The sequence below is a fragment of the Pholcus phalangioides genome, unplaced genomic scaffold, assembly GCF_987345545.1.
Source record: "Pholcus phalangioides strain wild (caught in Gottingen) unplaced genomic scaffold, Ppha-v1.0 ptg000007l_1, whole genome shotgun sequence".
Classification (NCBI taxonomy): Eukaryota; Metazoa; Arthropoda; class Arachnida; order Araneae; family Pholcidae; genus Pholcus; species Pholcus phalangioides.
Window position 1 is genome coordinate 52,143,771 of NW_028301600.1, and position 22,830 is coordinate 52,166,600.

A 22,830-nucleotide genomic window follows, 5' to 3' on the forward strand; every position below is an offset into this window, starting at 1 on the left:
CATTCATCCCTAACGAGACAGAGCCCAGCCACGTCTGGTTTTACAAGAGGGGAAGACGAGCTGATTAGTTGGTAGCTGAACCTAATTTTTTCAACCTTCAGAAAATAACTTTTGGGTGCCTTTATGTTATTTTAAAGCATACATGTGCTCAACCCATAGCCCCAATGTGGCCCAAGTGCACTTACAGATAAGTGGCTTGTGGCACATTTTCATATCACTCAAGTAGTTCGCAGCGCATTTACTTCAATTAAATGGCCCGTGGCACATTCCCAGATTACTTGAGTGACCCACGGCGCATTCCCAGACCACCCAAGTGACCCGCGGCACATTTACAGATCACACAAATAACCTGCGGCATTGTTCTAGATCACTTAAGTGGCCCGTGACACGTTTTCAAATCAATGAAGTGGCCAAACACTCTTGAAAAGGTTGAGTTAACTGGAAATATATATATTCCGCGAATCATTCAGGTGGTTTGAAAGTGTGCCGCGGGTCACTCGAGTGGTATGGAAATGCGTCCAGAGCGCCACTAAAATGGTCTATAAAAAATGCTTCTGGCCACTTAAGTAAACTGTTAATATATCGCAGGCCATTAGGTGATCTATGTGCTGTGAGCCACACAAGTGATCTTGAAGTGTGCCCCTGGCCACTCAAATGATCTGTAAATGTGCCTCCAGCCACTTAAAGTAAATCTGCAACTGGACTATATGCCACTTAAGTGAAGTGGGGGTGAGCTTGGGGTCACTTAAGTGATCTGGATATATGCTGTTGGCAGCTTAAATGACCTGAAAATGTGCCGTTGGCAGCTTAAATGATCTGGAAATGCACCATTGGCAGCTTAAATAATCGAGAAATGCACCACCACTTAAATTATTTGATGATTGTTCATACGTCACTTGTGTGGTTTTGTTATTCATCCTGGGCCAGATCAGATAACTCTGGGGCCATGGGTTGGCATATGTGTTTTAAGGCATACCAGGTTTGTTTTTATGATATTGATGTCTGCCGTCATCTTTGGAAAAAACAGACATTTATGAACATATGCAGGACATTCTAATCACTGTATCCTTTGAGTGTAATGTAACTCCGGGGGTGTTACATCAAGGGTGTTCAACATCCAGTAGAGTGTGGGTTATTTCATTGATTTTTAAATGTGTCACAAGCCACTTGATTGAGTGATCTGTAACAGAACCGTGGGTCACTTATAAGATGACCAATAAATGTGTCTGGGTCAATTGAGTACTCTGGAACTGTTCATATATATGCACATACATTAGATCGGTCAGCTCCACCTTTGATGCCAGGGGGGCAATGTCCCCATGCTGAAAGCAGCACTGGAGTTTTACAACCTCTTGAAGACATAGGTCAAATTTGTCATGGGTTAGTTTCTCAAGAGTTTATAGTTTGTCATCTTTTCTTTTTTTTTCTAACCTCAGGGAATTTAGCCATGACTTTGACAATAACACACCCATAATCCTTAGAGTCTGCTGAAAATTCTGAGGTTGAAAAAAGAATATTTTATAGCAAGAAAAACAACCTCATTTGTACGTACAGGGTCTGAAAGGGCTAGAATACATAATATGCATGTGGATTAAAACATTCAATTTTCATTTCAATGATTTTGTGACTTTGTATCTACAATAATTTTGTCAACTAACTCAGGTTATTGCAACAATCAAGCCATCTGTATTGTTTGTTTGCCACGGTGAAAGCAGCACTGGAGTTTTACAACCTCTTGAAGGCATAGGTCGAATTTGTCATGAGTGAGTTTCTCAAGAGTTCATAGTTTGTCGTGTTTTCTTTTTCCTTATTAGTATTATTTTTTCTACGTATGATGCTGTAAATCAATTTTAGTATTAACCCATTTTTGCCCGTTGGTAAGAAAATTTTCCATTCGACATATTAATTTTTTTTCTTTGCCAATAAATGTTGGGAGTGGTTCCACTCAGTGGTTTTTTTTTTAAGAATCAAAGTCATCTTTAATGGGTTAAGAGAGCAAAAGAAGGACATTTCTACAAATCTAAAATTATGTGTGTATTAGCTTTCACAGTATGTGAAAGCATATGCTAATAATGTAATAATGCCTTGCACTATGTCAATCTTTGACTTTGATCACAAATTTTATGCATAAAAACATTGTATTGATAAGTTTCTGGAGCGTATGTGGATTAAATCTCTCAACCATGGCTTCCATAGTCGCTGATGTAAAGGGATGGTAGCTGGCTTGCCTATTGATAGCTTCTTTTTTTTTTGAAGTATGACACCACAAGCACTGAACAGGATTGTCAGCAGATACCATAATAAGCTATCACAAAACCACAGAAGCATAAATGTAGTTTCATGGGCATGTCAGTGCTGAAATCAGCTTGAAATATAAACTGCATGATTATAACAAAACAATATTTATAAAAATTCAAAACATAAAAGGCCAATGCAAATGTTTTTAAGACCTTGATTTTGACCTCATGTCAAAATCGGGTCTTGCTCATTGACCCTCACTTTGTTTAAACTTATTTAATAGATGAGTTGAATATTCAGATATTTCAATTTTGCTTTAGGCTTTCTAGTTTGCTTTATGAATCACTGAATTTTGTAGTTTTGTAAAACGTTTTGTTGCAATCCATTGTGACCAATCAACAAATGGATTAACCTTTCACCAGTATACAGTAATGCATATTTTCATTTAAAGTTTTAATTATTCTCTCTAATGCCAATATAGTTCTTTCATTTTCCATATAAAATTTATATCATATATATTTCAAGCTAACTGATCTTCATTTTGTTTCTAGACACCAGTGCATTTTTCTTGTTGATGCTGTTGCATCCCTTGGTGCCAGTCCTCTTTATATGGATGCATATGGTAAAAATAATTCTTCATTTACATATGAAAACATATTCTGTAATTCAATAACCTTTGCTTAATTAATTTTAATAAAACCTAATAATATATGCTATATATAAACTTCTGTGGGCAATTTTTTTCTTGCTCCACCCTCACTTGTTCTCTTTGTAAGCTTCAATCAAAAATTGTTCCTTAGGGTGCCAAACAAAATTTCATATGTTAGAAAAGCAGTATGATAATCCTCATGGGTAAAAAAGCTGATTCTCAGATTTTTGTAAAAAGCATGCTGTGACACCCTAGGTCACTGTGAGAAGTTGGTTGGGTAGCTTAGTTAGGGATGCTACAAGATATTTTGGGAAGTTTGAACTTAACTCACCTCAACCTTGTCAATTTTCATTCAGGTAATTTATTTACATTTCATCCCTAAAAATGTGAGCTGTGTTTGAATTTAGTTTCTAAAATTCAAGGCAATGTTCATAGTATGTCTAATGTGCTTGTTGAGTAGGTGCTTCTATCCAACTTCTAAATTGGAAGTTGTAAACATGCAATGACTGCATACATAACAAATGCATTCTTATTTTGTGACTGCCGAAGGCAGATTCAGGAAATAGTAAGAAGGACTTTTTAAAAAAATAGTCAACTAACATATGCACCTCAACTAATTGGAACTAATGTTGCTAGAAAATTTAGGGCACTGGTGGATTATCAGGATCACCTTCAATTAGAGATGAAAAAACTAGCCAAGCCAAATGTAGGAGTGTTTTGACAGTAAGGTTACCACTTATTTACAAAAGCATGAATAGGAATGCCATTCTACCATCAAAGGTATTCTAAATCATGTCAATGGTTGCCGTGGCTAGTATCAAATGCAGTAATGTGACCGCAAAGTAAATTTTGTCCAATTTTTTCCATGTCTGTTGAATGTGCATTCAATACCAGTATAGATGACACTGGTCATTTAAACTGATACATATTAAATTTAGCAGAAATTTTAGATTTTACTGTATGTATAAATTATAAGCGTTTTCATCAATGCATCAGAATTTATTGCTGAGATAAATTTACATCTTTGCTTACATACATTATTCATAATGATAGTGTCTTTTTTTCTTTGTTCAAAATGACCTGAAGACTTCAATTTTGAACATATATGAAGCAACAGATTTTCATAGAGAACTTTTATAGAGAATTTCACTCAATTTTTTTAGAAATAGATGTTTTGTATACTACTTCACAGAAAGTTTTGAATGCTCCTCCTGGAATATCACCAATTAGCTTAAGTGAAAAAGCTATGTAAGTTATTTTTAAAATAGATTATTCATATATTTCATGTTTCAGATAGAATTTGTAATTATGCTGATATATATATATACCATATTTTAATGTGTATAAGGAACCCCCTGATTTTTTGGGGCTTAAAATTTAAAAAAAGTTTTCATCAAAGATATTTTTTATTTTAAGATATAAAGAAAAGGTATTTTTTTATTCATTACAAAAACCATTAACTTTCTCATCACTCACATCTGATACATCATAATCAGCTGCATCAGCTATTTCATTGTCATCAGAGTTACTGTCCTTGTAAATTGCAAGGAATTCAGTAATTTATTAATACCTGTAACACTATCCATATGTATAAGAACCCCTCCCCCATTTTCAGGACCCAATTTTTGGCAAAAAGGGGTTCCTTAAATACGTTAAAATATGGTATAGTTGACATTGTGTATTAGAAACATACATAATGTTATCATTTAGGTATTTTTATCACTTTTGCAAAGAACAGAACAGACGAATATCATAGCATGGGAAAAAATTTGTTTTTTTGTTACCAGGACTTCTTATAATGTTACCAATTTTTTCCCCCATCGAAATTTTTTTGGTGCATTCTAGAGCTAAGGTTTAGCCAAACTTAATTTTTTCACTCTAAGTTATTGTTACCAAACTGCATGACTATGTAAGAGACTAGAAGGTGTTCTCTCTCCTGCCCCCTTGTTAGCAACATTTCCGTTCTTAATTTTGTTATCAGTCCATAGTATTGACTGTGATTCATGTACTTGTGGAGCTGCTTTTTCAATGGCCTTCCTATGGTGAAGACAAATGTATGACAGAAAAACCCTTTCTTTCAGTTCTTGATCAGTTTCTTTTACTGGACTAGATTTAAATTTCTTTTTCCATGAGACTTTCTCAAGGGAACTAGTTAAAACATATTGTGTGCAAAAAAAATCTTAATTAGGGATATATAAATTAGTTTCATTCTAATGCCCCACAATGTCTGAATAACAAAAAAAATGCAGGATTTTAGATAAAAGGGGGAAAAGTTCTGTTTTAGAATAAAATTTTAAAAAATGGGAAACGGTTGAACATTTTGTAACTAATTATATGGGAAAGAGAAGTCCCATTTTACCAATTATCATTTACTACACATACCGTTTGACCAGACAGGATGTATGATCACCGTACTTGTAAACAGGACTTTTTTCGGATATACAGTAAAACCTCGATAAGTCATCACCTCATGTTATAGAAAAATTGTGATGGATTAAGCGAAGTGACGACTTAACCGAAGTGCCTTTAGTTTCAATACGCAATACTGTAAAAATCATATAAATTTTAAGTAATATAACATTTATTAAAATATGAATTAAAATTATAATATTAATAAAATTTATGGACTGCAAAAGAAAAAATAGAAATTTTTACTTTTTTGAGCTTTTATTTCTTAACTCATTATGGTAAAATAAACTAGTATACTTTGATCTATACTAGTAATTTTAAATTTTGACTAATTCCACTTTTCACTTGTGGGGGGCCTTGGGTGGGGAAAAGCACAGTATAGAAGACCTCAACTCTGGAAAAAATGTCTGGTTTTTCAATAAAGATATTGTTTAAATTTGAAGCCCCTAAATTAGTGGAGCCCATGCAAAAATCGGGTCTAGCTCGAACAGTCCCATAATGTATCAAAAACTTCAGTTGGCAAACAGGCTTCCCCAGCTAACTTTCATTACTTCAGCTGTTTTCTTTTGATACATAAGGCTTTTATGGTGACTGTTAAGCATATGGCAATGCTGTTTACAAGCTCATTTTTTTAAAGGAACCATAAAATTAATCAGTTCCACTCTCAAAACTTTTTCATAGTGGCGAGTCAACCAAAATTTGCGACGAGTAAACGAGGGTTTATTAACATTGTCGTCTATGAAAGCTAGACGGGCCTGAAGAAAAATTATGACTTTTTTTTTATCAGGGTGACGAATTAACAAGGTTTTACTGTAGTTATCATTTGCCGTGGACGGTATATTCAATAAAAATATTTTGTTTTTACTTTTCCCCACCTATGTAAGTATAACTTGTATTTTTTATAAAATGTTTGCATATATATATGATATATAATGATATTCATTTGTCTTATTTTCTATTGTGCTTACTCTCAGCATCTGGGAGAAACCTTTGTTTCTCTCTGTACGTCACCATCTTTAGGCTATTGTTGTAAGACCTATTAGCTGAGTCCAAAGGCTGCACAGTTTCATTCAGCACTCATACGTTCTAAGGAAAGAAAATGTCAGTCCTCCGTAGCTTAATGGTAAAACACTCGCCTGTACTATGAGAAGTTGGCGGTTAGATTCCTCACAGAAGCATTGTGAATTTTCTTTTCGAACTTCATCTCTGCTTGATAACCAGTCTTTTATTTTTGTGTGTGTGGAATTTGGAACAACTTGGAATTTTCCCTTACCAATCAATATTGTCATACCCTTGTTGAGGCTGTTGATTGACTGTGCATTGATAACTCGTGGTCCATCCTATCTATCACTTTGAAAATTTTAAACATTTCAATCATATCCCCGACACCTGCACTCTTCCAATGCAAACATTTTCAAAAAATCAAGTCTCTCTTCATAGCATAACCCTTTCTGATTCAGTCTGGGCACACCTAAAAACTCCCTTTTCAAACACTGAAAATAAATGATAAATAAAATGAAAATTAGTTTACGGATTACTTTGAACCTTCTTTATCAACACTAGATAACAGCACCACACAAGCCAATCTGTACTTTTGGCCTGTTTATTTTGTGAAAACCCTTATTTTTCAAAGAAATCTATTCAAATTGCAAAGTTGTTTTCTTTGGATATAAGAAGGATTTTTGGAAAAACATTCTATGTTATTTTGTTGGCTGAACACCAATCTCTTTATTCTGCATAAGTTTTAACTTTTTACTTTCAAAGTTTGCCTAAAATTGAGTTCTGAATTCAAGGTTGGGCACACCCACAAAATTAAAACAGTAATTGCAATCTTAACAAAATTATACCTATGTACTCCTCTAGGCTTGAATAGACTGCCTAATAATTTTTTTTTGTGAAATTCTACTTTAAAGGGTCGTGTGTCAGAAAGGATTAAGCTCAGTTTGCCATCAAATGCTCTTCTCTGCACCCCCTCGACCAAGTCTAGTTCCCTCTGTAGGTATGGTCTTTTAAACCTTGCAGCAATACTCCAATCCAGGACAAACTATGCCCCAGAAAAGTAGAAGGATCACTTTAAGAGAATGCAAAGAGACCTCTTTGAGGATAAAACTGAACATTCTATTTGCTTTTTTGACCACTGCTGAACAATGTTCAGAAAACCTAAGCCGCTCGCCAATGAGAATTCGAAAATTGATAACCGTAATTGCATCTGGGATAGTAATACTTTCAACTTGTAAGTGAAACATGGGTTGTTCGAACCATAGGTGGAGATAGACTTGGAAGTCTGGGGGGGCACGATGATGATGATGTCAATTCATATCTATGTATATACATTAGATCAGTTGACTCCACCTTTTACACTGGAGGCGCAATGCCCCCCACCCCTGTATCTCTGCCCATGGTTCAAACCAAAATGAGCGACTATGGACTTGTCAACATTGAAGGTCATGCTCATCATTGGCCCATGCTCAATCATATTCAAGTTTGTCTGGAACCTCTCCCTATTACTTTTATTCCCAACACCCCCCCCCCCCCCAAGCTTCATATCACCTGCAAATTTGTTTACAATCCCATCGATACCCTGATCAAGCTTATCAATGAAAAGTGAAAAGATAATGGGACTAATGACACTTCCGTGAGGGACTCATGTCTAACACTTGTCCAATCAGAAAATTCCCTATTCACCATAACTGCTGTGACTTATCTCATAACCACGATTCTATCCACTTCACAATAAGTTGATCCCAATCTCATGTAAATGCTTCAAGAGTTTAGTATGATGGACCCAATTGAATGCCCTCTGGAAATCAAGATAAACAGTGTAGATGTTTTTGCCTTTTCCCAAAGCCGTAGTCACACGATCATAGAAGCAAAAGAGGTTGGTTACAAATGATTTTATCTTCCTGAACCCATGCTGGTTTTTCGACTTTACATTATTCTTGTCTATCCATTTCACCTGCCTTTGATAATTGTCTTTTGATAATAATTTCCAACAGAGAGCTCACTAAACTCATTGAATGGTATAATTCAACAGACTTTCTCTACCACACTTCTTAAATATTCGAACCACATTAGCAAGCTTCCAATCCCCTGGGATGATACCCTCAGCAACACTATGCTTGTAAATCTGTGCAACTAGCACAGACAGTTTATTAGCACATTCCCTAAGGACCCTAAGATAAATATCATCTGGTCCTGAGACTTTGCTCTCACCTACATTTTTTATTCTAGTTCTAGGACTTGTGCATCGTTTACTTGTGTGTATATAGGCCTATATAAATATATACAATGCGTATATATTATAATTTTTGCTGAAATTTTAGATTTGAAAGCTGATATGAATTTGATATAGCTGATAGCACATTTTTAACATTAATGTATTTGTACTTTATATATTATATATATACTCAGTGGCCAAAAATTAGGAACACCCCTCACTCAAACTTTCACTCATCCATGCAGCACGTGCGCTGACATAATAAACCGGATTTGCTGATAAAAAGCTTTCTCCTGGTCAGAAGCACCATTGTTGCAATTTTCCTGTTCATGGGAAAACAAGAGATTTGAGTGACTTTGAACGTGGCATGGTTGTGGAGAAGTGACAGTTCCAGTATCTCCAAAGCAGCTAACATTCTTGACTTTTCTCAAGTACAGTATCTCAAGTGTTCAAAGAATGGCAGCTAAGCTAAAAAACTTTGAGTGGAAAGCAGAATAGTGGGCAGAAATCACTTGTGAACGAAAGAGGTGCCAGGCGACTGGCACGCATTGTGAGCAGCAACACTATAAATTACAGCTCAATACAGCTCAGGATCATCTCAAGGCATATCGGTATGCATCTTAAAATGAATTTGCTTTAATAGCCAGTGACCAACAAGAATCCCTTTGATTTCTCTGCAGAACTGAAGAAAACAGCTTTTGTGGGCTAGAAAATGCTGAAATTGGACACTTGATGAATGGAAGAAGGTTGTCTGGTCTCAAGATTTCTTCTCTATAACGTTGATGGCAGGATGCGTGTGTAGCACAAACAGCACGAAGCCATGGATCTGGCATGCTACATGACAACTGTTCAAGCGGGTTCAGGAAGACCAACAACTTTAGTCAATGATATGTCAAGGGCGGAAGTGGAAACAAATCCATGTCAGACAATCGAGGAACTGTCAAACACTCTTAACCAACCTTGGTCGACCATCCAAGAACATTTGCAGCAGATGGGTAAAGTAAGCAGAGCAGGTGTTTGGGTCCCGTATAATCTGTCCGAAGAAAACAAAGCTAACCGGTCCATCACATGCAACTTATTGCGTCAGCGGCACAATATAGAAACGTTTTTGATCGCTTGATCACTGGAGATGAAAAATGGGTCCTGTATGATAATCCAAAACTGCAAAAGGCAGTGGCTCTCTCCGAATGAATCGCCATGCACCCCCAAAAAGGCGCTTTTGTGTGTTTGGTGGGGTATTCGCGGGGTAGTTCATTTTGAAGTGCTGAAACCTGGACAAACTGTGAATGCAGACCTTTACTGTGAACAATTGGACCGATTAAATCAATCTAATTGAAAAGTGCCCAGCAATTGTCAACAGAAAGAGCGTTATTCTGCAACATGATAATGCAAGACCGCTCTGCACAAAACGAACCCTGGAAAAAATTAATGAATTGGGGTGGGAGGTATTGTCTCACCCAACATACTCGCCCAATATTGCGCCATCAGATTTCCATTTATTCTGATCGCTACAACATTTTCTAAGTGGCAAAAAATTTGAAAATTTGGATAATGTCCAAAATGCCATCTCCAGATATTTTGCTCAAAAACCAATTGATTTTTATCGATCTGGCATTGGAAATTTGCACACTAGATGGCAAAAGGTTGTTGATAACAAGGGTGATTACATCATTGATTAAAAATAAAAACTTGTTAAAAATTTATCTGTTTGAATTTAATGTAAAAAAATTACATTACTTTCTGGTCCCCCTAATATAATGACATGTCCTGATTCACTGACTGATTCACCATCACTGAGCCAAAACCACTAAAGTTATGAGTATGAAATTTGGTCAGTAGTTTCATTTCGTGAAATAAAGACCACTAAGAAAGAATTTTTTCGAAATTTGACCCTTAAGGGGGTTCAAAAGTTACATAAAGAAATCATGCCAAGCCAAAACTACTGGAGCAATATTTATGAAATTCGGTCAGTAGTTTTATTTCATAACGTAAAGACTCATCAAGAAGGGATTTTTCCGAAATTCAACCCCTAAGGGGGTTCAAAGGTTATACAGAGAAATCATGCAGAGCGCTGAAACTGCTGGAGCTATCTATATTTATGAAGTTTTGTCAGTAGTTTTATTTCATGACGTAAAGACTTGCTAAAAGGGGTTTTTGAAATTCAGCCTGCAAAATGGTCATGATAGGGGCTCAAAGGTTATATGGGACAATCTCATCACACTGAGCCGAAATCACCAAAGCTATAAATATGAAATTTGGTCAGTAGTTTTATTTTGTAATGTTAAAACTCACTAACATGATGGTTTTTCAAAATTCATACTGTTAGGGGGACATGGGGAGAGTCAAAAGTTATATGGGGCAATCAGGGCAAACTGCTGGAAGATATAAATATGAAATTTGGTTAGTATTATATTTTATAATATAGAGACCCGCCAAGACAGGATTTATGGAATTGCAACACCCAAGGGGGTCATGAGAGATTCAAATGTTATTGGAAGGAATCATCACCAAGCAATTTTCAGATTATCAAATCGAGCGAGCAGTCATAGGTAACAGCTAGTGTCAAATTAAATATTTTCTATGAAGCCCACAATCGCCATTGGCATTTGAGCTTTAGGACCAATCATGAAGCCAAAGTCCTACTTTCCCAGTTACACATAGGATACAGATGCCTCTCACGTATCAATCCTTCTCACTTTCTGTTTACCGCAGTGAACCTGGATGCACATTTTGTAAAATTGTATTCACCATTGCTCATGTTTTTAATTTGGTTACATCGTTCATCATTTTCTAACTATGAGTGACGTGTAATGATTAAATAATTGTATCATTGTAGGCCTGTTGCTCTCTGGGGTGAGGCTTTTAATGGGGAGATCAGCCCGCATTTCATCTCGAAGTTGGGAACCACAGAAAGCCAACTTCAGCTGATCACCATTGTGGCTGATCACAATGTGGTTGAAACCTGGGTCCTCTGGTTATATATATATATACTGTAGAATTTCGGTTTATGAGCATAATTCATTCTGTGAATGTGCTCGTAATATCCGAAGCACTCGTATATCGAATCAAACTTCCTCATAGGAAATGATGGAAATTAGCATGAATAAAAACCAGCAACATCTGTCTCATGACAAAGCTTCTTCAAATATTGCTCCATCTGGTAATATTTTTTGAACTTTTAAAATATTTATATTTTTTCGAATTTTTAAAATATTTATATTTTTTCGAATTTTTAAAATATTTATATTTTTTCGAATTTTTAAAATATTTATAATTTTCATTTCTCAGCCACCTTGGACATTTGGCCTGCTGTGGCATTGTATTTGTATTTGTATAAAATGGTTTTTTGAAAAAATTGAATAACAGTGGTTCCTTTTTTTAAACATTTGAAAATGCATTTCAGTGTAATTTTGCGACATACTGGAAGAATAGTAGCTGTGCATAAGATAGCCATGGCTTCTATTTGCATTTTGTGAAATCATTTTAATTAAAAATCATTTGAGACTTTTTTAATTGGGTAAATTGATGCATTGGCTGTTATTCTTTTGATTGAATAAGATAAAAGGAGCAACAACTGAAGATGAAGTAATGAGAAAAATTCTGAGATCATATTTTTGTTTTTTTAGGTCATAAAGTGCTTGCACATTTTTGAAAGTTATAGGTCATAAAGATTAAAGCCCTAATGATTAGTTGGCATTCTGTTCATTTATTTTTCTTTCAGAGAAAAAGTTAAAAAGTCAAAGAAAAAGTCTTTTTATATGGATATCTTGCTCATTGGAAACTACTGGAACTGTGATGATAATAGCATCAGGTATGGAGTATATTATTTCTCTTTGCAGATATTTTCCCCTTAAAATTTTGAGTGTTACCTCCGTTTATCATTTTAGTTCATTTCTGAAAGTTCCTTGCTTCTTAAAAAATCTTGCATTTATATATAAGCAAATTTTCCTTGTACAAAATAAAAACAGTTCCATTAATTTTTTTTTCGCAAAATATTGCTATATTTCTTGTCCTATCTGCCACATGAACGTACACGCCACAGTCTAAAATAGGTGTCAGCAAAAAACAATTTATTCAATATATGTGCTGCGTTGGCATAAGAGTTTAGCTGTTCCAAAAAATGTTAAGTCACACAATATTTTTTTGCCTAAGTTATAGATAGAGATATTTATGGAAAAATGGTTGCTAAATGCTCAAAATCGTTTCTGAATAGTTGAAATGTTAGTTAATATTTGAATTTTATGCAATAATGTTCATAGTCAATTTCTTAAAAATTGTCTTTTTACAGAAGTGCAGACATAAAAATAATAGTAATACACTTATATAAAAATGTATTAGCATAGCAAATTATGTGTATTCTCTATACACTGTATTTGTATTGTGCTTACAAGTTACCATTAGTATCAGGGATTAGAACACAAGAAGATAACCAAAAAACTTTTCTGATGTCATTTTTAGAATAATTGATTATTGAATAATATTGTTTGCATGATAATTCATTAAAGGATGAGGTTTTTTTCCTGTTGTTTCATGACTTAAGTCAAATAAGTCAGAACATTTTTGTCAAATATTTTTAATTTATTTGGATTATTTGCAAGTTGAGGTATGCGAGTCCAGATTCTACTGCAATAGTCCCTTATGAGCAATGCAGCATTCAAACATAAAGCATTAAGAAATATTTTTGATTACGCATGATTTATATCCCTATAGTTACCATATATACTTGTGTATAAGTCACCCTTCCCAGTATAGGAATGAATTTTTGAACGAAAAAAACTTGGCTTATACACGAGTGCATATATGGTAATTATCTTATAAAAAATCAATAAATAAACACAACTTGTTATTTACATTAGCACTCAAGTCTTTTGACAAATGCAATAATGCTTGCAGCAACAGCTCATTTACATGCAATGCCCTGACTATGACGTGAAGCAGAAGGAAGATATTCCTTGACACCTGTAGCTGAATTTTGTTTGGGATTAGTGAAATTTCATTGCCTAATTTTTGTTTGCGGATGGATCAAAAGTGTTTTAACAAACATAATTTAATAAAATATAGAAGTAATTCTTATTTTTTAATGAATTTATGGTAGGGTTATAAAGAACACATATGACACTGTAAAATATAAGGAATATTCTGTGCATTTCTTCAAAGCCTAATTAAGGCTTTCAGGAAGGGATGAAGTGAAACTCAAATGATAGGTGATTTCGTTATTCAAGACAGTTATTTTGTGGATGAAACCATGTTCAACAAGCTTGAGAACATGTAAAAAGTCATTTTCTTTAAGTATGGACCAAAAAAAATGATAAATAATGAAAGTAAGAATAAATACTGTGAAATCCACTAGGCAATAAAACTGAGGAATTTAATTGGAAACAGACTAATTGTGAGTGTATATTAGTCCTTGTAAACATTGCTTAAACATTGTGGAGTTGTTTGGTCCTCAACCAAACAAAAAACCTTTTGTCAGTAGAAAGAATTAAAGTATTATAGGTTATTACTGTCTAACATGAAAGCGTTAGTGTTATGGTATAGGGTGCTTCTTTTGCTTACAATGTCTGTCCTTTATACCTTCTGAAAAACACTAGAAACTGGTTCTGTTGCAAAAATTACATTCAATAATCACATGTTGTCATTTACTATGCGATATTTCAGTATGTCAATGGCCACAAGTATAGCTCAAAAGTTGTTGGAAATTACTTGAAACGCAACAAAGTGAGAGTTTTATGGGTGATCAAGTCTGAGTCCAGACTGGAATCCTATCAAGCATTTCTGGATTTAGCTTGATAGCTACATCGGAGACAGAAATTTTCATGAATTTGATGGGTTTTTCAGTTGTGTGAAAGAAGAATGGTAAAAAGTACTCGCTGGTCATGCATTGAGCTGATCGAGTCCATGCCAAAACATGGGAAGTAGTTTTACAATCTAAATTGCACCAACAAACCTTTGATTATTTTTCTACTTTCGTCCATTGCATGACTGATTTAATTATTTAGTAAGCCTAGTTTGCTTCCTTGTTTGTTTTCACAAAATTTTTGACCCATAAAAAGTAATTTTTTTTCTGATTTTAAAATACTTTAGTTTTTTTTCCATAAATGAGTATAGCCCGGATTATATGCACTAAAAAAGTGGCAAAATATGGTCTAAAAATATGCAAATATGAATTAAAATCCAAAATATGCACTAAAAAATCATGAAAAAGTTAAAAATTATTAAAAATGAGAAAATATGCATTTAAAAAAATCACCATGCAAAAAAAGCAAGATATGCTTTTAAAATGAATATTTTCTATTTCTTAGTGGATATTCATTTACAAAAAATATCCCTGCACATATACCTGCATATGCAAAAAACTTCTACATATTTTTATTTAGGCATTTTTAATTTCTAGTTTGTTGTAGCTGCTCAGTAACAAAATACCAGTAACAAAAGAATTTCAACACCATTTCTAAAAAAATTTAACGCTTTTGATATATCCCTAGAAATCGCCTTAGTAATAAAACACTTGATATTTGGAAAATACAAGTATCTCTATTAATTCACTAAATTCCACCTGTGGCAGAAAAACCTATGTTATAAAAATACAGTGAGACCCCCTTTTAACGAGCACCCCCTCAGATGCAGTCACCCTTCTTTTACGGCCAAATAATATTTTCCTCTTGTATAATAGAGATATGCATTTCAAATCCCTGATCAAAGGTCACCCCTCTTTTACGAACAAATTTTTATGTCCCGCTGGTGACCGCAAAAGAGAGGTTTTACTGCATTATTAGCAATGTTTATTTGAAAGATTATAAAAAAAAGGTATTACACTTAAATAAACTTTCAAAAATATGCACTTATTCTGAAAATTCTTCGATTTTATGCATTTACATGCATTAATGCTAAAAAGGCCAAAATATACAAATATGCATTTGCATATAATCCGGGCTTTAATAATGAGACTCAGTGTTTGTGTGTTTCATGGGATAGAATTCATTAAAAAAATTCTATCCCATGAAACACACAAACACAGAGTCTCATTAGAGCCCGGATTATAATTCAAATATGAATTTTGCTGGCAAATTTATAGTTGGTGAAAGACTTTTGAGCACTATTATAATGAACAAGCATGATGAAAAATTAAGGCCATTAATTTTGTTTTATGTGTACACATATGTGCTTCTTTTTCTGTTATTGTTATTTGACGTTCCTTATTTTAAGTACAATTTTCTTGCTCATTCAAGCTATCATCACACTGGGCCTATTAGTTTGGTTTATGCTCTTAGAGAAGCTCTTTCAATACTTGCTCAAGAAACTTTAGAAAAATCTTGGGAAAAACATAGAAGACACTCTGAAATGTTGCACAATCAGTTAGAAAATATTAATCTAGAGCTGTTGGTTGCTGAAAAGGTAAAAATGTTTTCTATAACAGACTTATTTTGGTTAATAGAGATTTTTATATATGGTTTGGAGATTATTTATCTATGTGCATTAATTGATACTGGTGGTATCCAGACGTGCCATTGACTTGCCAGGCGCATCTGGATACTCACTTGCCTTTTCTCTCCAGAATGACTAACAAGTTGCTATGTAACAATGGTTACAAGTATGTTACAGTAAACAAAGTAGCCATTTTTGACAAAGTCTGACATTTGCACTTGCCACCTTTAAAAATTACACATGTGCCTCTAGTCACACAAAGCCCAAGAGACCACTGATTTACATGTTTATTTAAAAAATTATAAGAAAATTTGACTGGAATGTGAGGAGGGCATGGCCCCCACAAAGGGTGAGCTGACAAGGCTCCAGGCCTGGGAGGATTTTAATCATTTTTTTGTTTTTTCATGCTATAAATTCATCATAAAGGGGGCCCCATGAAAGTCTGGTCGGAGGGCCCATAAAAGATCCCAGCCTAGGGGCCCTGCTTCAGGATGTGGGGGCCATGGAGGAGGGTGTCAATATTTGTATACCCACAGGTGGCAAACCTCTGGATTCTATGCATAACAACATTGATGAAGCATAGATTACCTATGCTGTATAATGGTTCTATATAATTATGTTAATAATTAAGTTTATTTAATCCATAAACTTCATGGCTAAGTTTTCTTCTCAATTTCAGCAAAATCGTTTGCCAACAGTTACTGCGGTGAAAGTTCCTGATCATGCCAGTATGCTCAAAGTTATACAATTGCTGAGAGAAAGGTTTGTATATGAAAAAATATAAATATTGCAGCAAGTTTCATGGTTTATTGCATAACTTGTTTTTTGAAGCCAGAATATAGTCAAACCTCACTATCGCAAACCCATGTTATAACATACCTCCAGATATAATGAACAAAATTTTTGGTCGGTCTCATGATGTTTACTAAATTAGATTAGATATAGCAAACCTTGGGTGGCACACTAGGCCAATGTTAGGATTCTTAAAGCACCACTTCTTGTTATTTATCTTTGGAACTCATTCATTCGGTCCATAAATTCCTTAAATAATATTTAAAAAGCTTATTGATGCTCTGTAAAATTGATGTAAATCCAACGTGTATCAAAGCCAATAACGTTTTTGATTTTTTTGCTTTGGCTTTCTCATCCTCGGTTCTGTGGGGTTTGAACATGCTACAAAAATCACTCTTCTGATTAGTAATGAATCTATAGCTACAAAAATTAATTTACTGATTAGTCATGCCATCTAAAGTCCAATGACATTGTAGATCTTCAAGCTAGCCATGCGTATTCCATGTAACTATATGATTTGGTAAAGTGGGGGGGGGGTCGATGTTTCTCCTCAAAAACTGACCAATGTATAAGCTGACCCCCCCCCCCCCCCAAAAAAAAAAATTAAGAAAAAATTTTCAACAAAAAAAACTTGGCTTATACACAAGTATATACGGTAATATTCTGTTTTAGACAGGCTTCTGTTTTGTAAAAGTGCTCATCAAAGCACTAATCTTTGATAGGATTATCTTTTGACTCCATTCAAGACAGTTTTCATTCTACAGTAATACCTTAATGTGTACGCTATTGCAAGTTACACATTTTTTTGTGAAATATGCACATTTTTCAAATTCAAACATTATCATAGGATAATTGCTGAATTGGTAGTGATTATTAAGTTATGATCAAATCAGAATTGCTTCATCTATCAGAACAGTATATCATTCGCCCTCATTTTAGAAGCATGAATGTGCAAATTTTCACTTTTTTAATCAGCTGATTGGATACCTTGTTTTGCTAACTAAGTTTTTCCTGAAACATGAATGTGTGAATGAAACACCTATTGAAACATATGTAGCAAAACATTTTATAAAAATAATTTCTATAGAGTAACATGGATAGCGTAACCATTTCAAATGTTTCCCACATTCTTTTTTCCAAGTACATTTCACATTTGTGCTTGCATGAGGGGGGATGATATGTGATAAACAACACTGATTTTTAAGATGCTACATTCAGGGCCGGGCTTAGGAATTTCACAGCCCAGTGCAAAAAATTTCTACATATAGTCTCTCTCTCTTCAACTAATAAACTTTTCCAGTTACGAACATAAATCTTGAAGGGGGAGAACATTCAGGAAGAACTCATTTTTTTATTATTTTAGAAACGTGTTGATAGTTAGGATCATAATCAAAAAGGCCTGAAAGTTTAAGCACTAAAAATTGCCGAAATAAGCAGGCAAAGAAACACTAAGAATACCCAAAATAAGCAATAAAAAAGGCATTTATAATTTAAGGTTGTTAAGGGTCCAAAAACAAGCTGAAAAATTGGTTGCACTTAATCTGTCTACTGTTTCCATTACAGTTTATAATAACTGCATTATTATCGAGGTTAAATCGATTTCAAGCCCAAAATAAAGTATTTGAGGTCCCTCAGGGCCACCATTACCAGACGCGGGCCTGGAGAGAAAATGATCTGTAGTACTCCTTCAAGTTGAGAATAATTCTCTTTTATCTGATGTATTACTTGGAATAATCACTATCCTTTCTGTAGTTGAAACATAGCTACCTTGTTCTATTATAATAAAAAAAAATTCTTTTTTTATATTCCGGTGAGGTGTAAAAACAAAACCAAAACAACATAGGTCCCAGGAGCTGTCTTTTCCTACTCCACCTTGGGTGAGTCATGACATTAACTGATGACGTCTGGGAACAGTCATCGGTCAGCTATACATATTCAATGTAGTCAAATGCCTGAGCAAGACATATGATCTGAAGGATGTGGAGAAGCAAAAATTTCTAATTTTCCTCTGCTTTTCTAGTATGAGCTGCATTCACTTGAAATACCATGACTAACACCCTTGGCCCCCACACGGGTGGGGCTGACAAGGTTCCAGCCGGAAGGGACCTGGGACGATTCTAACTATTTTGTTTTCATGCAATAAATTCACTTCTTTGGGGCCCATGAAACATCTGACAAGGAGGCCCGCCAAAAATCCCAGCCTGGAGCCCCCTAAGCCAGACTTTCGCGGGCCTTTCCATAGTGAATATATAGCATAAAAACAAACAAAAAATATGGTAATTGTCCCAGGACTGGAGCCCTGTCAGCCCCACCCTCGTGGGGGGCCATGGCCAGGGGCGGTCTTAGACCTAGTGGCGCTCGGTGCAAAAACATTCATTCATTCAAACCGAGCACAACTCCGGTCTATCGCCATAGGCAATTTACTACCGATTGAGTTGTGCCGGAAGTCGGTGCAAAAACAGTAGTCAGCACTCCCCCTCCCCCAGGCGCGAATCCAGAGTGATGTGTCAGATTCATTCTACCATATTATCAGACTCTAGGTGTGGCGATCCTCCCCATCACCCCCCCCCCACCTCTTGGTTGGATATTAAGGGACGAAGAAGTCGGAAAATCTTCTTCTAGAATGGAATTACTGCTATTTAACTAGTAAACAAGCATAAAACCCCAACTTGTTTGATTTAATTATGAGATTTAAAAACATTAAAAAAGCAAAACGTCACACATTTATGCAGGATACTTATCACGAAGGATCTATCTTCTTCATACTTATTTTAATTGAATTTTATGGTAAAATTCATGTAGTGCACGCATCACGTACGGACGAAGCTGATAATAAAGTGGTTAAATTAAAGTGAAATTACGTATGATTTCTTTCATATTTAGGGGTCGTTGAAGTATTACGTCATCATCGATGGGGGGGGGGGGTTCCGATTTGCTGACTTTTGATGACAAGGGGGGGAGGGGGATTTGGATAATGCTTACGTCATCAACCCCCCTTTATGAAAATATAAGTTAGGGTTCAGAGGGGCAGAGCTGATGACGAAATTTTGCTGACAAGGGGGGGAGCGGGTCAGCATTTTGCTGACGGGGGGGGGAAGTCAAAAATGGCTAAAAATTTGCTTATGTAATACTTGAACGGCCCCTTATGACTCATGAAATTCATTTGAAATTATCCCTTTCAGACACAGTTCTAAGAAACAGAAGCACCACCAGCAAACACCAGCTAAAGCACCGAGCCCTGCAACTTGGGCAGGCCCGTAACTATTCTGAGGCAACTTGGGTGGTGCCCCGAGCCGAATGGGAGGGGGTACGCTTGTAACTCCTCCTTTTTCTGAGCATAACTATTTCAAGGAGACTCCAAGAAAAGACTGCTCCAGAGAAAGCATGCTACGGGCCCTGCGTCCTAAGAGCATTATGGACCCCCCCAGGCCAAGAGGTTTTTCTGAGGCCCTACCTAGTAAATTCTAGAAAATTTTAACTAGATCTCATTTTCGTGAGGCCTCTCTACTCATGAGGATTCCAGGCCGCTCCCGGGTGGCCACATGCGTGAAGACGGCACTGGGAAGGGGTTGTTTTTTTCTCTCTGTAGATTTTTTTAAACTCAGGGACTTCAACTTTAATTTCAACGATAACGCACAATTCTTGAAGTTTGGGCTGAACATTCCCTGATGTTAAAAAAGTAATATCTAAAGTGAAAAGAAGCATCCTGCACATTTGTGCATACTGGATCTATAAGGATTATGCATAATCACCGGTAAAAGTGATAAATGTTGCGAAATTTATCAAACTTACCGAGACGATTGATGTTTGTGAGACTTGTACAGAGCGAACTGTTCTGAATAAGTTTGATCTATGGTTCTATTATTTCGAATTTGCTCAGCTAAGCATAACTTCCAACTGTTCTTTTCCTACATCTTTTAATGGCAACAAAAGACCACTCAATCTGCTTCTGAAAAATCTCGCATTTCTCTCTTTCAGATGTTATCTTTCCATTTCCCAAGAACTTTTAGTTACAGAACTTCTTTTCTTCTTGTTTCGCGGCGTCAATCCAAATGTTTTCCAATATGTTTTGTATCCAATATGTTTCCCAAATGTTTTCCACTGTGCCTCAAATCATAATTAATATATAAGTTTACCTTACAGTTGCAGGCAGCTCGATTAAGTTCACACTATGATTCGTATTCCCAAATAATATACATAGTGGAAAAATTGCATGTTTTAATGAACTGGCACACTATTTAATTAATAAATCTATTTGGTGAGACATATCATCGCTCTTACACCTAATACCTTACCAAGGTGCAAAACAATGCTGTGAAGCATATGTTAGGGATAACGATACCAATGGAATATTCCATATTGCTTTATATAAAGCAATACATATTTCCAAGGAGTCAAGCCTCCTTTAAGGCTCCAGCCTCATAGGAGGCTTTACCGTTACTTACCGGGTATTTGGAACAAGATCCATGAAACTCTGGAAAAATGTTCAGTTGTGTATGTACGGTTTGTTACGATTTTCGATACACACATATGTTGCACTCAGGGGCGGCTCGCAAAATCTCTACCCGAGCAGGACCTATTATTGGGTCCCCTGACCTCCACAATTAGAAAAAAAACCTTTTGTTTCAATCGCTTCGTTTTGATGTGTTCAAAGGAACAGCGATATTTTATGTCATAACACATCATGTCGAATGTTTTTTGGCCCTTTTACCTTGGTGCTCCTTCTAGAGTGGGCAGAAATAATTTCCCATTTTTTCACCCTTTTACTTCGGACTTAACGCCCCTCTTAGAGAGGGCACAAATAAGTTTTCCTAATTATTATTTTTTTTTTTTTTTGCGTTTCCACTTTGGATAAGACCCCCCTAAAGCGAGCAGAAATCATTTTCTGTACTTTCTTTCACCCTTTTATGCCGGATTTGGTGCTCCTACTAGAGGGGGCAGAAATCATTTCTCCTAACTTTTTTTTCGCCCTGTCTACCTCAGGCTTGGTGCCCCTCTTACAGCGGGCACAAATAATTTTTCCTAATCTTTTTTTTTTTGCCCTTTCACTTCAGATTAGACGCCCTTCTAGAGCACACCCAGTCCACTGAGCTGCCCCTGGTTGAACTAATAGGAAAGTCAGGCGAGTCAGGAGACTGGCCAGTGATTGGGGGCACCGAAGTGCATGGGTTTTCTCGTATCAGCACATTTTTCATTCTCCTCGTGTGACAGATAGGAACGAGACCCAAGTGCAGGATCCCTATTTAAAATGGTCAGCAAATCACAGGTTTTAATTCATTCATTGGTTTTTTTAAAATATTTATTCAATATTTTTTCGAAATACTGTACTGTATTGGTGATTCAATTCTGCGTTTTTAATAAAAGTAATACAAGTCGGGAAAAAAGAGACATGAAAGGCCTCTGGCTCAAAATATTTCCCACGTCAGAAGACACCTTCCAATTCTTGTAATACTCCTCACAACACACGAAAACACTTTGGCTCTTGTTAGTAAAAAAATTGGGTGACCAAGGGTTGATCCCTACATTAATTTTATTTTTTACTGCACAACAAGAGAAAAAAATTGTGTCTCCCCCCCCCCCAAAATCTCCTGCAGGGGTAAACAAAAAGATCTCGGTCGAGAGAGAGCGTGTATTTTTATCTGACCAAAATCACTATGTACTGTACGTATATAGGTGCACTGCCCATCGATTCTTTCCTTTTTGAAAAATAACCGTAATATCATATACACGCAAACCTCCAATTTTTTCTCATCTCTCTCATTTTTCATGTATATTTTATTGTTACTTTTTTAAATAAGTATCTCAAAGATATTTTTCTAGTAATGTATATTTAACAAGTTTCAGCGCCCCTTCTCATTTCGTGCCTGGTGCAACTGCACCGGTCGCACTGCCCTAAGACCGCCCCTGGCCATGGCCATATGCTAGCACCATCCGGTCAAGGTAAAGTTAACTCATTGCAACACGAAGTTCCCAACCTTCAGATCATCATCTCGCCAAATTATTTGTGTTTAAATGGAGCTGGAAGGAGGAAAGAGAAACTTTCTGATGAAAATGAACGCTCAGAGTTGGAAAATTCTTTAAAAAGCATTTCTTTTGTTTT

At 35.7% G+C, this 22,830-nt stretch overlaps 1 protein-coding gene across 4 annotated transcripts in view; it reads left to right on the plus strand.

Annotated features, from left to right (window-relative positions):
* The window catches only part of Agxt (Alanine-glyoxylate aminotransferase), a 43,222-nt gene that overhangs the window by 18,520 nt on the left and 1,872 nt on the right, over positions 1 to 22,830 (plus strand). For all 4 annotated transcript variants that reach the window (XM_089233482.1, XM_089233485.1, XM_089233483.1 and 1 more), the window contains exons 5-10: positions 1,663 to 1,763; positions 2,790 to 2,860; positions 4,051 to 4,135; positions 12,235 to 12,324; positions 15,743 to 15,908; positions 16,618 to 16,700. In XM_089233482.1, coding sequence (XP_089089608.1) covers positions 1,663 to 1,763; positions 2,790 to 2,860; positions 4,051 to 4,135; positions 12,235 to 12,324; positions 15,743 to 15,908; positions 16,618 to 16,700 — 596 coding nt within the window. The remainder of the gene's footprint in view (positions 1 to 1,662; positions 1,764 to 2,789; positions 2,861 to 4,050; positions 4,136 to 12,234; positions 12,325 to 15,742; positions 15,909 to 16,617; positions 16,701 to 22,830) is intronic.